Genomic DNA, 15,299 nt, shown 5'->3' with positions numbered 1-15,299 from the left:
TAATTACATTTCTAATAAAGCGGTAAATGATGGGGTAATCGAGTCTAGCTCGCCAAAAGGAGTTGACCGACCAGCTCACTCATGAAATTGGCATAGCACAACATGATCATGAGGGCTTTGGTCAAGCGTCCAAGAGGGGCCGACTACATGCACTCTCAATCGAGCGGTAAATAATAAATAATTTGCGTACAAATAAAATAATAATACCAAACATTAATTCTATATATATATAATCATTGATTATAATTTTTACATACTCAAAATGTATAATAGACTTTTTATTATAATAGTTATTTCAAAATATTGCAGCCAGCCCTCCACAGCTGCTTCCATCTCCACCAACTTACTGAGCTGAAAAGATTAAAAGAATTTTGGGCTGAGTACTAGTGTACCCAGTGGGTCATGCATTTTTGAAATAATCATTTCCATATCATAGTCCATGCATGTACGTGAATTATAGAAGGTTTTAAAAATAAATATTTAACTTCTACAATCACAAAATATTTTTATTCATTCGCGCGCGCCATACCGTAGCACCACTGTTACCCTTATCCTTTCATTCGTAGTCCCTGAGCGACCCCTGGGAAGTAATCATTCATTCATTAATTAACTAGATGGGACCCCGGGACGAACCCACGTCAGCTACACCATCTAGCCGGATTAAGCGCGAACCCAAAATCCTCCTTTCCTCTATAAGGCTCGTGGGGATCAATCCACTGCCTTAAGACAGTGCGCACAACTTTTAATAGGTGTGTCAGACCCATTAAAAGTCACAATTGTTAACATAAGAGCATTAAACAGTGGGAGAACGTGAAAACAATTTATGGACATACCATATTTTATATAATAACATCAGAGCTTAATAACTCAAGTATATTTTGGAAAATAGAACCTACCTTTCAATGATGTAGTCAACTTGATATATAACGATTATCAAGAACTTAACCTTATTGTACCTTTAAAAGTAGGTCCATTTCTATTTCTTCTGATGATATTTGATGAGTTTATGTGCGTGGGTTTCCTTTAATTATGGAACCCTATTTATAATAGTCTAGTTATAGGCATGAAGAGTCATAAGTAGGTTCACCTTAGGTATGTAGGTTTGATTAGTTAGCATTTAAAATTCATCAACGTATCCTTCAAATAATATTTAATGTACTATATGTTTGCATGGCTTAAAAATTGTTACGTGCATGCATTTTGTCCCATGCATACATATTATATATATTTAACTCTTATGTTGTCAATAACTAGAATACACTAGTTTTCGTTTATGTATATATATATATATATATGATAGCTAATCATTTAACTTAATTACAAAGCTATATGGTACTATTATATATAATGTAAATATTTATTAAGTAAAAGCTATTTAGTACAGCTATAGTATAGCTATATATACGTATATAATATATAATTAGCTTAAGATATATATATATCTATACGCTATATATTATATATTTATAAGCAATTTTAAAAGAATATATTATTATATATCTAATATATATAAGTATATTTATTTCACAAATTCTAAATAAAATTCTTTAGGTAAAATATATGTTTAAATTTAGGAAAAATAAATAAATAAATAATATGACAATATAATGCAGTTGAGCTAATGCTGTGAAAATGCTTAAAGAAATGTAAATGCAAATTTTAAATATAATGAGAAATGAGTAACAACACATTTACTTTAAAATCTAATTTATTCTAGGCTTAAATAAATCCTAGATTTTTTTTCAAATCTCACAAAATATAATAGAGAATAATCTAATATTATCTTATGGAAAATTGGGGTGTTACACAACTGACCATGTTTGTTACACCTTGCAGGGCTTCAAGTCGACAAGGGAGCTGGGAAGTGATGAGATCACAATCTCCATGGGCAACGCGTCGAAGGTCGCAGCTGTTGCAATTGGAGATTTATCTTTATGTTTTGGTGATGACATTTTAGTTTTGAGAGATATTTTATATATTTTATATGTGCCGGAGTTTTGGCGGAACATAATTTCTGTTTCAAAGTTATTTTTGGATGGATATTCAGTTACTTTTGATAGAGGTGTTTCTATCATGAAAAATAACATGATTATTTGTTCCGGAATTTTGAACAACTCTCTCTATACTATTACATGTCCTATTAATAATTCTGTCCATGTTGCATCCACGTGACAAATTTGTCCAAATCTAAATAAAAGGAAATATTTTTCTCGTGAACAATGTACACATGCTTGGCACCTAAGGTTAGGCCACATCAATCTAAACAGGATCCGAAGGCTCGTGTCGAATGGAATCTTGAAAGACTTTCAAGCTGTTCCCACTACTACAAAAGTTTACATACATAACAGTGCATAGATAACGGTTTTTTTCAAAAACCGTTATGTATGAGCGCACTTTTAGGAATAGATAACGGTTTTGGAAAAATCCGTTATCTATGTAGTGTTGTCTATATGCATAGATAACGGTTTGAACAAATGCGTTATGTTTTTGCGTTATCTATTAGTTGCATACATAACGGTATTACAAAACCGTTGTGCCACCGTTATCTATGACCATCTTTTATAACGGTTTATTCATAACGTTAAAGAACCGTTATGTATAAGAGTCATTTACAACGGTTTTTGAACCGTTATGTATGAGCGTCTATAAAAATTGTTATGTATAATTTTTTTTATTAATTTTTTAAAAATTATATTATATTATATTATATTAAAAATAACAAATAAATTGTTTATCCTAAAATTTGAATTTATTCCTAGATATAGATTTAAAAAAATAAAAAAATCATAACATTTTTTTTGTTTTATCATTAAGTAACACTTATATAAAATCTAAATTAGAAATCTAAATACCAAAAATTGAATATTGAAAGTGAAAAAAGAGAAAAAAGAAAAAAGAAAAAAAAGGAATAGATTTTATTTAGAAAATGTAGAAATTAACCCCAAAACTACCAGCCCTAGTTCGTCCTCCCTCCCTGTCTCCTCCCTGTCTCTCGACTCTCTCTCTCTCTCTCCCCTCTCGACTCCGCCGCCGGCGCCGCTGCCCCACGTCGGCCCGTCGCCGCCCACCCTCGCTGCTGCCCCGCGCCCTAGTTCTTCTCTGTTCGATTGGTCGAGCCCTAGTTCTTCTCTGTTCGGTACAACGCAGCCGTCGCCATCTCAGGGAGACCGGCGAGCTACGCGACCTAGAGCCCGCCCATCGTTGCTGGTGGTCCGAGGATCGGCGAGCCGATGGTGTTCTACGGCCGGTTCTCTTCTCAACTCTACATAATCGAGGCAGGAAAGGGGGAAAGCCCTAATTCTCCGATTTGCAATCGAGAGCGGATGAGGTTGATAATTCTCCGACCTAAAGCCCTTCTCCCTCTCTCTACCTCCTCTCTGTGCCGCCTTTGTCTCCGGCAAGCAGCCGCTAGCCGCTAGCCGCGACCTTCTCCAGCCTGGCGTCGCCCCCCATCCCCATCACCTCTCTTTCGCTTCCACCACCATGGTATACTCTCTCTCTCTTTCCATTTTCTATATGTATTTCTATCTTTGCGTAATTAATTTTTGAATTTGGGCAGAGCAACCTCCGTCGTCGGCTCAGCGCCCACCACCGCTCCAATCGCACCACCACTGCCCCTGGCCTCTGACTCCGACAACAGTCGCCCTCATTCTTCAGGTAACAACTAAATAAAATTGAAGAGTGCATTAGGTAGCAAATTTTAGGGCATTTTGGACTCGAATTTTAGGGATTTATGGCTTGAATTTTCGCTAGTTTTTTTTTTCTTGTTTCAGTTCATCTCATCTTGTATTATAAACTAGTTCACAGTTCCATACTCCATCCCATTTTGAGTTGACGTGTCTTTAGCAGTAATAGAGCATGATGGTTTTGAATGTCTTTGCAGTTCTTGGTGGAGAATAAATTTTGTTATATGGTAACTTAAAGTGTCTGATTAACTTTGGATATTTGCATTATAAACTAGAAGTTATTGGTTGATGCCCAAAAATCAAAAGTAGGAACGTTGGGTTAACGAACAGGGCAAATATTATTTCGATGCATGTATGAATACTAGATTATGTTTTAAAATTACATGCTTGTCACACATCTCAACTTCTTTGATGGCTGCTTTTCAGGGAAAGAGAGGTATTGAAAAGCAGCCTTTTCAACTTCCTGATTTCATTGCTGCCACAGGAATCGAGAAAATCAGACAAGTGAGACTGATTTCCTTTCTTTTCTTATGCATATCATTCTTATAAGTTGCCTGTTTTAACTTTTGTAGGTTCTTCATGATGCCTTCTTCAAACATCAGACTAAGCCGAAATTGACAAATCACGGTGATTTGTCGAATTTGAGGTATGGTGATCATCAAAGATATCTCTTCAGTTTGCTTTATGTCATTTGATCTGCAATTTTTTATGGTATCATTTATCTGAATGATATTTGATAGTGTTAAACTAAGTTTGTGTGATTTTCTTTTTCCCTTTCTTAAAAAATCTGTAATAGCTAGCCTACTAGGGAATCAGCTGTATGGTTATTGTTGTTTAAACGTTTTGGCATGACCTGCTCATTTTTTTATTTCATGTATTCTTGTTTTTGGCTTGATTAGTAATCTGATGTGATAGTGATCTGCTTGAAATTATTGTTTCACTTCTTATTTCCTGTGTTCATAATTTTTGTAATAAGATTTTATTATATGTTGAGGTTTTGGCTTTGGTTTTTAATGCCTCAATCATCAGTCTTTATAATTGACTGTCCTGAAAAGTAAACATTTTAAAAATTCACAATTGATAGAATAGAGATTTATACTGGATACAACACTGATTTGTCAACTTTTCTCGGGCTGCTATCAGGTGAAACTGCGAGAAATGAAGCTAGGGACATTGTCACATGAGTTAAAAGAGGCTCTAGGCATGCCTGATGGTGCCCCCCCACCATGGCTCATCAATATGCAGGTTTACAAGATTATTACTTTGCTTAGTTTATTCGGTTTGTTTCATTCATAAAGCTACTTTCTATGTTGTTGCGTCACTTTCTCATAAAAGAGATGAGTTGCAATTAGTACTTTCTTTTGTCATGGCAGAGATATGGTCATCCACCTTCTTATCCTCATTTAAAAATCCCTGGCCTTAATGCACCAATCCCCGCTGGAGCTAGATTTGGCTATGGGCATGGAGAATGGGGCAAACCACCTGTTGATGAAGTGAGTTTACCTTAATATACTTTGTGGTTTTACCTTGAGTTTCATTAATGAATATCCCTCACATATTTGTATTTTCTCTTGTGAACTAGTATGGACGTCCCCTCTATGGAGATGTTTTCGGCTTTGTGCAACAAGAACAGCCCAATTATGAGGTAAAGGAACATAGTATATTAGAACCTTTTTCATACATGCTCCCCTCTTTGTAACGGCGAGCATTTTATCATGATTTTGTCTCCATGTAATTCATACCGACTGATTTTCAGGAAGAACCAGTTGATAAGACTAAGCACTGGGGTGACTTGGAGGAGGAGGAGGAGGAGGAAGAGGAAGAGGAAGAAGAAGAAGAGGAGGAGGAACAGATGGCAGAAGAGGAACTTGAAGATGGCATTCAGTCTGTTGACAGCCTTTCAAGGTGAAAGACATGCTTTGCTCTTTTGTGTTGAGATTTTGATTGTACTGTACACTATAGACTGGTCTATATGTCTTCTTAAGTTGCTCTAACTGGTTATCTGGTGGATGATTGTAGCACTCCTACTGGCGTTGAAACCCCTGATGTTATTGATCTTCGAAAGCAGCAGAGGAAGGAACCTGATAGGCCTCTCTACCAAGTAATTATTTTTCTTTTTTCCTTACATTGTTACACCTTATTTTGAAGGTTTCTAGATGAAAAATCTTTCCATTTCAGGTAGCTTCTTTGCTTGATTATGTATTTCTTTCTACATTTTATGCCTGCTGGATTATAGATTCATTTCAGGTTCAAGAGAGGTTACAAGTCTATTGGTGCTAGAAACATTGTATGATAGATTTTTGTTTTAGCTATAAGGTTGTTGGTATTTTCAATTTTGAATCGGAATATGCAATGATGATGTATACTTGATATTTGGTTCATTTGTATAATAATGTATGAATTTCTTGGATGATATATAATATTGTTATCGTTGATTTTATCATTTTGTCGTTTTATAAAAATTGCAAAATTTAAAAATATACTACAATTATATAAAGTGCAAAAAAATGTTATAAAAGGTGCAAAAAATCGTTATGTATTCTAATTAAAGATAACGGTTAAAATAGTTATAAAAACTGCAAAAATCGTTATAAAAAGTGCAAAAAATCGTTATAAAAAGTGCAAAAAACCGTTATGTATTCTATCAAAGATAACGGTTAAAACCGTTATAAAAAGTGCAAAAAACTGTTAACTATGATAAAAAAAATAAAAAAAAATTAATACATAAGGGAAAAATCTTAATACATAACAGTGAAAAACCGTTATGTATTCTATCAAAGATAACGGTTAAAACCGTTATAAAAAGTGCAAAAAACTGTTAACTATGATAAAAAAAATAAAAAAAAATTAATACATAACGGAAAAATCTTAATACATAACGGAGAAAAACCGTTATGTTTTCTATCAAAGATAACGGTTAAAACCGTTATCAAAAGTGCAAAAAACTGTTAACTATGATAAAAAAAAATTAATACATAACGGAAAAATGTTAATACATAACGGTGAAAAACCGTTATGTATAACCTTTATAGATAACGGATGCGTACTGTTATGTATGACACATCGTACCGTTATCTATGCTACTATACATGACGGTTTTGAAACCGTTGTCTATGACGTATAGAATAGATAACACCACTATACACAACGGTTTTTTTGCTCATAGATAACGGATAAAATCCGTTATCTATGAGCGTTTTTCTAGTAGTGTCCATTTAGAACCGGCGAATCCTGTATAGAAGGAAAGATGATGGCAAGGCCTTTTAAGGCAAAGGGGAATAGGGTCTCACATGTGTTGGAATTGATTCACTCTGACTTGTGTGGACCGATGTCCACAAAAGCTCGTGGAGGGTATAAGTATTTTGTCACTTTCATTGACGATTACTCAAGATATGGGTATATTTACTTACTTCAACACAAGTCTGAATGCTTTGAGAAATTCAAAGAATTCAAGGCGGAAGTGGAGAAGAGATTGGGTAAATCTATCAAGTCATTGCAGTCTGATCGCGGTGGGGAATACCTCAGAAATGAGTTTAAGCAATACTTGTCAGATTCTGGGATTACATCCCAATTGACTGCACCGGGTACTCCCCAACAGAATGGTGTAGCGGAGAGAACAAATAGAACCCTTTTGGAAATGGTACGATCAATGATGAGTTATGCATCGTTGCCTATTTTGTTTTGGGGATATGCCTTGGAAACAACGGCTTACTTGCTGAATCTAGTATCGTCCAAGTCTGTGCCTAAGACTCCTACCAAATTATGGTCAGGGCGAAAGCCCAGCTTGCATCATATAAAGGTATGGGGTTGTCCTACATACGTGCTTGACAAAGAGGTAAAGAAATTGGAGCCTAGATGTGAAGTAATGCTGTTTGTAGGATATCCAAGAGAAACGAAAGTTGGTTATTTCTATAATCCTAAGGATCAGAAAGTGGTTGTTATCACCAACGCACGATTCTTGGAACATGATTATATAGATAAACATAAGTTTAAGTCCGAGATTGTCCTTCAAGAAATCGAAGGCAATGGACAGGCAATTCCATCACCCCAGCCAAGTGTGTAAGTGAATGCACCACAGGACACCGCACAAACCATTATCACAGTTGTACCACCACCGCTTCGTCGTAGTGGGAGGGTTATCGTCCAACCCGATTGATTTATGCTCTTGGGAGAATCTTCAGATCTTCTTCCTGTTGATGAACAAAAGGATATCGACCCTGACAACTTTAGACAAGCGATGGAAGATTTAGATGCAGATTCTTGGTACGACGCCATGGTTTCTAAAATAGAATCCATGACAGCTATGGATGTATACAAGAAAACTGAATTACCAGATGGCTTCTTGGCCATAGGTAGTAGGTGGGTATACAAGAGAAAAAGAGATTCGGATGACGAAGTCGCGGCTTTTAAAGCTAGACAGGTGGCGAAAGCTTATACCCAGGAACAATGTATAGATTATGATGAAACCTTTTCACCGGTTGCCATGCTTAAGTCTATCCGAATACTCTTTACCATAGCAGCCCACATGAACCTTGAGGTTTGGCAAATGGATGTCAAAACCGCTTTCTTAAACGGTTTCCTTGAAGAAGGAAGAGACATCTATATGCAGCAACCCGAAGGGTTTGTGAAGAAGGGCGAAGAGCATCTTGTATGGAAGCTGAAGAAATCCATTTATGGTCTTAAGCAAGCTTCGAGGTCATGGAACAAACGTTTTGACAAGGTCATTAAATCCTATGGATTTACTCTTTGTGAGAACGAAAGTTGCATGTACCGTTTAGATGCCAATGGTGACGTGGTTTTCCTTGCACTTTATGTAGATGATATCCTCCTCATTGGCAATAATGTGGCACTATTATCGGACATAAAGAAGTGGTTATCCGAACAGATTCAAATGAAGGACTTAGGAGATGCAGCGTACATCCTAGGGATCAAGGTTGTTCATGATCGCCAGAAAAGGATGTTGAGCTTATCTCAAGCGTCCTACATTGATACTGTGATTGCTCGTTTTAGCATGCAAACTGCCAAGAAAGGGTTGCTGCCTTTCAGACATGACATTCCTCTGTCTAAGGATATGTGTCCTAAGACGCCTAGTGAGGTTGAGGGAATAAGGAAGGTACCATATGCTTCCACTGTAGGTAGCCTCATGTATGAAATGATTTGCACGAGACCTGATATTTGCTATGTCGTTGGCATGGTTGGGAGATATCAGTCAAACCCTGGACCAGGACACTGGACTGTGGTAAAGTATATTCTCAAGTACCTGAAAAGGACTCGAGACTATAGGCTAGTTTACCAGTCAGACAGTCTAACTCCTTTGGGTTATAGCATTTCGAATTTCCAGGTTGACCGGGATGAGAAGAGATCTACCTCTGGTTATGTGTTTACCTTGGGAGGTGGAGCTGTATCATGGCGGAGTGCAAAGCAGAAGTGCATTGCAAACTCCACCATGGAAGCCGAGTATGTAGCTGCTTCCGAAGCTGCCAAAGAGGTTGTATGGTTCCGGAACTACCTCTTGGATCTAGGAGTGGTACCTAATTTTCCTAAGAGTATCATAATTTATTGTGATAACTCGGGTGCAGTGGCAAATTCTAAGGAACCCAGGACCCACAAGGCGACCAAACACATAGAGAGAAAGTACCACATCATACAAGAAATCGTAAACAGAGGAGATGTGCTGGTTGAGAAGATCAATACCTTGGAGAACTTAGCTGATCCTTTTACAAAGAGTTTACTGCAAAAGGCCTACGAGAAGCATGCTCGAGGGATGGGATTGCGGTTGATGCCACCCACTTAGGAAAACTTTCTGTATAAGTGGGAGAAGTGATAGTGTTGTAATAGCTAGTATTTAGACACATTGTATACTAAAAGTTTGCTTTAGTATAAGTGGGAGATTGTTGGATTTGTATACTGAAATCAAGAACGTTTTATGCTTGTATACAATGATTCATTTGTTCACTATTTAATCCCCTATCAGATTGTATTCATGATTGCATATGTATGTTCTTTATCTTTATATAAGTAGATTATATGGTGTGTTGTAGATCACAGAAGACCATATAATTGGAATAACCTTAAGAGATATAAAATGATCACAGCCGAGATGACTCTAGGACGAGTCGTTGGTTTAAGCTGCAGTATAGATGGAAGGAGTTTGTCTTGACTACTTGTTTATACTGGTACGTCATAACGTATTGATAGGATCACAGTGAGATGTATTCTTCTCTCTGACATAAGTGAAGAATCAAGATCTCGGTGACTTAATAGAATCTTAATACTAATAAGATTTCATATATATATGTTGATTCGTATATCACTTTGACTTATTATGGGTGAGAGTTATATAGTAACTTGAGTACTCTGTATCTTGGGTGATAGCGGTCAATATATGATATTTGATTATCTGTATTAGTACCCATATCCGGTATAAAATAATGGCATCCCCTTAAGGAGCTCAATAAGGTTTATTGCGTTAAACCCTGCAGGTTGATTAAGTTCAGACGCAATAATAAAGTTTGAGTGGTACTGCTTAAGGATTACAAAGAGATTAATTAATTTAAGCTGTCAGAGCTCTAATTAATTAATGGATGTTGGATATTTTAAATACGGGGATTTAATAAGTCTAAATACAAGCCCTGACTCATCACCGGCAATAAAGGGGTAAGTTAGTGTTGATTCTTTAGTGGAATGAATTAATATTTATGAATTAATTATGATCTGGGCTGATCATGGAAATTAATTCATTTGAGGCCCATCTTTATTCCTTGTATCTAGTCCTTGGACTGGCCCAAAGTCTCCTATGCCCTAGCTGGAGAATTTCGCCCATCACAGTTTTGGCGCCCCAAGGACTGTATTTTGTCTTTAAATACAGCTATCTGCTCTCAAGAAAATACACACGCTTTTAGGGGTTTTGAGAGAGCAGCATGGAAGGCGCCAACTTGAGAAGGCCGATTCTCTCTTGGTAACTTTCATAGCTCGTTGTCCATCTAACGGTGAAAGCTGAGCGGGATATAGTTCAAAAGATCAGAACTGGAGTCTTTCAACTCAATCATCGACAGCCTCTGCATACAATTCTCAAGTAAGTAATTCTAACTCCTATGTGCAGCACTTAAATTCATAGGAACATGTTAGGAATTAATCGTTGTATGGAGAATTAAGATATCCGAGAAACGATCCTTTTGGGGCTATAATCCTTCAATAGTATCATATGATAATTTGATGAGAGCTAAAAGGGTTTCAAGTGTTCGAGATTCAAACCTTTATTTTCATTTTCTGATGAGATGAGATGAGACGAAATTTACTCCAACATAAATAATACAAAAAAAGAAAAAAAATGTCAAAGATAATTTGAAGAAACAATATACTACATTAGATGGAGCTAAGAGGGCTTCATGAAGATTCAAACTTTAATCTTAATTTTGTGATCCAACATATAACTAGATAAAATGAAATTTTCTTCCGCATGAAACATAAAAAGAAAAAAAGTCAAAGCTAGAGATAATTAAAAGACACAATATACACGAGATGAGCTTCAAGGGTTTCAAGATTCAACCTTTTATATTCAATTCGCTATCAAAGATACAACTCAATAAAATGAAATTTTCTTCCACACAAAAAATACCAAAGAAAGAAAAACTTCTGTCACTGATTATATATGGTGCAGTGAATGAGTAATGATGGGAAAAGGTTGGAGTAGAGAGATAGAGGTGACAGAGAGAAGTGAGCACACATATATACAAATATATAGTGATTTATACAATTGTCTGTGTGTGCTCACTCTCTTCTGTCACTCTGCAATCAATCTCTCTCTCCTTCTCCTCACTAAGCACAGCTGCCTTCAGACAGATGACGAACAACTGAAATCAACAGCAGAACAGCTACATGAGCCCAAGAGATGATAAGGCGAGCATTTTCTGACTGTAGCTAAGGATTTTCCTACATTGCTACTGTTGCTTATGCAATTGTGCTCCCTCTTTTATTTTTTGATTTGGTAAGGCCATATTCTTGTCTATGGTGGAATGAAAGGGACTGAAGCAACTAAGGCTACAGGAGCCGAAAAATTCAGGCCCTCTGCCTCAATCAGAACATTAACCTTATCGAATTGTTGTAACCATAAGAACAAAATTACACCCCATAAACTATGAAACACAAAAATAAGAAGCCTAAACGAGGAAGAGGAATAATCAAACTCACCTTCAAAGAATATCAATGGCGGCGGTAGAAGGGCACGGTCGCGGCAGAGATGGTGACTTCATAAGGAAGGCACGACGTCGCGGCGAGGAAAACGATGGCAGATATTGAGGGCAAGACAACGATTCTCGACACCCGAGCCACTGGCGTCGAGCGACTAGCGTCGAGGGAGAAGGGTGGGCAAACGAGACACAGTGGCGGGAGCAAGATTATCTGGCGACCGTGCGGCGTGACAAGTACTCCAGCGGCGGAAGTTGAGAGATCACGAAAAGGGATAATTTACTTTAGGGAAAGCTATTTTACTAATGTTTGACTAATTTACTTTGATTTGAGCGTGAGCTTTTTTAATAATTATTATTAATATTTTTGTTATTAAAATTAGTTGTTTACTTAGGGTAAAATACATCTCTTTATTTGATAAAGACTCGGTCAAAAGTTTTTTCGATATTTCCTTCTTTTTTTTAAATAACATCATACATATAAATATGGACAATTAGGATCAGTGTTGGTGAATTATAAACGGACAGGTATAGATTTATTCGATGATTTGTTGTTGAATTATGGATTATACCTAGTGTTGTTCGGAAAAGCGAGAGAAATGCTAAGTTATTGAGAGCACGAAAGTAATGTTTCTGCTGTATTGGAAGTAAAGATAATGTAGATTTACATGGTGCGTGTGCATGGCTATTTATAGATTACATGTGGAGTGCAAAATAGTAAATTCGTTGCTAACACATGCGCCCCGCGTGGTCGAGGGCATAATGGTAAATTTGCCCCTAGGCAGAAGATTTCCCCACTTCTTTAGTGATTTCTCTGGCGAAGGCCATTTCTCTGACAAGGGCCATTCCTCTGGCGAAACCATTTCTCTGGCGGGGGTGATTTCTCAGACGGAGGCGACTTCTCTAGTGAAGACCATTCCTCTGGCGAGGCCCGTTCCTCTGACAAAGACTAATTCTCTGCTCTACACATATTACTCCTCATTAGCTACTCCCCCCTCTGGTCTGACTAGTTCGCTCTGGGGCAAAGTAATCTATTCAGAGTGTTCGCCCGCGTGGCTGACGTCATCCGCATTAAATGCCCGTCCCTTCACAGTATACTTTTCCGTACTTTGAGGTTATTTTTTAATCCTTGCGTTTTTTCACCTCCCCGTAAAAATCCTTGATCGTTGATTATTTCTCGAGTGCCACGTGTCATTCATCCCGCTAGTTGGTAGTTGCCCGCATACGTTATACTTAGGCAATTCGAATTTTATTTCCCACTATTCATCTTCTTTGCTCTTCTCTCTCAAACCCTTCGACTGCTCTCCCGATTTCCGGCGATCCCCGTCTTCTATTCCGACGTGTGCTTCGTGACCTTACTTGACTTAGGTAAATTGCGTATTCCTCTCCTAGTGTTCTTGTTTAGTGTAGACTAGTTTTATTGTAAGTTTGTTGGTGCTCTGATTGAGCGTGCGAGCCCTAGAATTTTCTAAGTTTTTCCAGTCATGGCCTCTACCTCCGGCGCCCAACCTGCCTTCTCCCCCTCTCCCTCTCCTTCTCCCTCTCCTCAGGCCACTTCGCCTTCTTCTCCCCATTCTCAAAACCCCCCAGAGCTCCTGGCTCCATCTAATCCTCCTAGTCCTCAAGATCCCCTAGCCTCTTCCGAATCTCTTCCTCCTACTCCCAAATCGCCCAAGACCATTCCTGAATCCCGGCTGGGCTTTGCGGGCATGCAACAGTTGTTTGAGAAGTGCCGGCGTCCTATGGGTCTGACATTCGAGCCCTATTCTAAGGCTTCTGAGCCTTTCACCCGATTGCATATGAATAAGATACCCCTCTTTCGAGCCCAGGTAGAAGCTGGTCTAAGGCTTCCGCCTCGTACCCTCCTAGTGGATGTTTGCAATCATTTCCACATCCCATTTTTCCAAGTGGCCCCCTCCGCTCTTCGGAGGTTGTTTGCCTTTCACATTCTTTGCACAACCCACGGTGTCCAAGACACCACCACATTATTCCTCCAGACCCAAACCCAAACCCTTAGATGGCAGGGCAACCCCTTGTATAGTTTTGCTGCCCGTAAGACCTATCCAACTACCTTCCTCAATTCCCTTAACTCCCATGACAAGGGCTTTATGTCCTTTTACTGTTTTGTAAAAACCAATAAGGGCACCTGGCGTCAATATGGTGCCCAAGAACTGCAATGGCACGAGTCTCGGACCAACTATAAGCCCCCCACTCCGGGGAAACCCAGCAATTTTGATTTAGGTGTGATAGGCTCCCTGAATACCATGAATAGAGAGGATCCCCTCCCTTGTAAAGAGCTAGCTGAGAATAATCCGGCCTTAGCTGCCACCGGGCTGTTTCCTTTATTTCCCCGCGGATCTATAGGTAAAATTAAATGTTAGTAGGTACGCACAGATTATTATTACCTTAGTTCTGTTGATAAAGTTGTGTTTGTTCGCAGGAATGTCGTGGAGGAAGAAGTGCAGAGCCACGCTCTTGTCCGACCGTCCCTCTGGTGAGGAGGGGCAGGGCTCTGGGCAGCCCGCGGATTCTGGGATAGTCACCTCCCAGATGGTGATTGATGCCCCTGAGGAGGTTACTCCCACGCAGCGCTTCCCCCCGGGCTAGGGGAAGAACATGGAGCTGACAAAGGGTCCGCCATTCCTGTGGTGGACGTTGAGGATGACGTTCCCATATCCGCCTTGGTCCGGGACATCCCGACTCCCGCTTTCCGTCAAGTCCAACAGAAGAGGAAGGCCGCTGTGCAGGCCCTTGCGGAGAAAAGACGCAAGAAGGCTCCGCACAAGGCCAGCAAGTTCGTAGACCTAGAGGGTGGGTCAGCAGGTGAAGTGCAGGTTGTCTCCGTGGATGCTGAGGGGGGTGAGGTTCCGGCCCTGCCCGCGGGGGAATCGTAGGCTTCTGGCTCCAGGCCAATCTCGTCCCTGAAGGGGCGAGACTTCGTCCACACCTTGCTTTCCCATATCCATCCCACGGATAGGGAAACCACAGGCAAGTTGAAATGGGCGACGCTGGCTAACCAGCTCAGCCAGTTGGCTCTTCAGGTATCCTGCATTTTTACCCTGTTTTAATGACTTTACTACTAACCTTTCGATTTCTCTGCTCTGACGCTTTTCCCTTCGTTTCTCTGCAGCTGGAGTCCCGGGTGGGAGAGGCCATCCAGTGTATCGATGACTACGATGCACTGGAGAAGGACCTGGAGAAAGAAAGGGAACGGATGGCGAGCCGCGACGAGGAGGTCGCGTGCATGGTGGCGCAGTACAGCAAGGCCGAGGCAGATGTGGCTGAGCTGAAAGCGAAACTTGCCCAAGCCGAGGTGGAGAAGGCCTCTCTGGCCTCTAAACTGGAGAGGGCCAAGAAAGAGGGGTATGATAACATCGTCCGATTCCGGATGAGGTACCTGGAGGAGCACCGGGAATCCAGGCGCAAT

The 15,299-nt window shown here is 39.4% G+C and overlaps 1 protein-coding gene across 1 annotated transcript; it reads left to right on the top strand.

The window, feature by feature from the left end:
- Nucleotides 1-4,844: 4,844 nt before the first annotated feature.
- On the top strand, nucleotides 4,845-5,907 carry LOC131008193 (uncharacterized). Its single transcript, XM_057935085.1, has 5 exons — nucleotides 4,845-4,931; nucleotides 5,060-5,179; nucleotides 5,269-5,331; nucleotides 5,443-5,591; nucleotides 5,706-5,907. The coding sequence occupies exons 1-5, from the start codon at nucleotides 4,845-4,847 to the stop codon at nucleotides 5,830-5,832; spliced, it is 546 nt and encodes a 181-aa protein (XP_057791068.1). The 3' UTR covers nucleotides 5,833-5,907.
- The last annotated feature ends 9,392 nt before the right edge of the window (nucleotides 5,908-15,299 follow it).

Source organism: Salvia miltiorrhiza, chromosome 2 (assembly GCF_028751815.1).
Source record: "Salvia miltiorrhiza cultivar Shanhuang (shh) chromosome 2, IMPLAD_Smil_shh, whole genome shotgun sequence".
Taxonomy (NCBI): domain Eukaryota; kingdom Viridiplantae; phylum Streptophyta; class Magnoliopsida; order Lamiales; family Lamiaceae; genus Salvia; species Salvia miltiorrhiza.
The sequence above is the reverse complement of the archived record's forward strand: the minus strand, read 5'-3'. Positions and strand labels throughout refer to the sequence as shown.

Coding starts and splice junctions, on each gene's coding strand:
- LOC131008193 (XM_057935085.1), top strand. CDS start 4,845: ATGAAGCTAGGGACATTGTCACATGAGTTAAAAGAGGCTCTAGGCATG. Junction 5,332..5,442: donor AAGAACAGCCCAATTATGAG/GTAAAGGAACAT, acceptor ACTGATTTTCAG/GAAGAACCAGTTGATAAGAC. Junction 5,592..5,705: donor TCTGTTGACAGCCTTTCAAG/GTGAAAGACATG, acceptor GGATGATTGTAG/CACTCCTACTGGCGTTGAAA.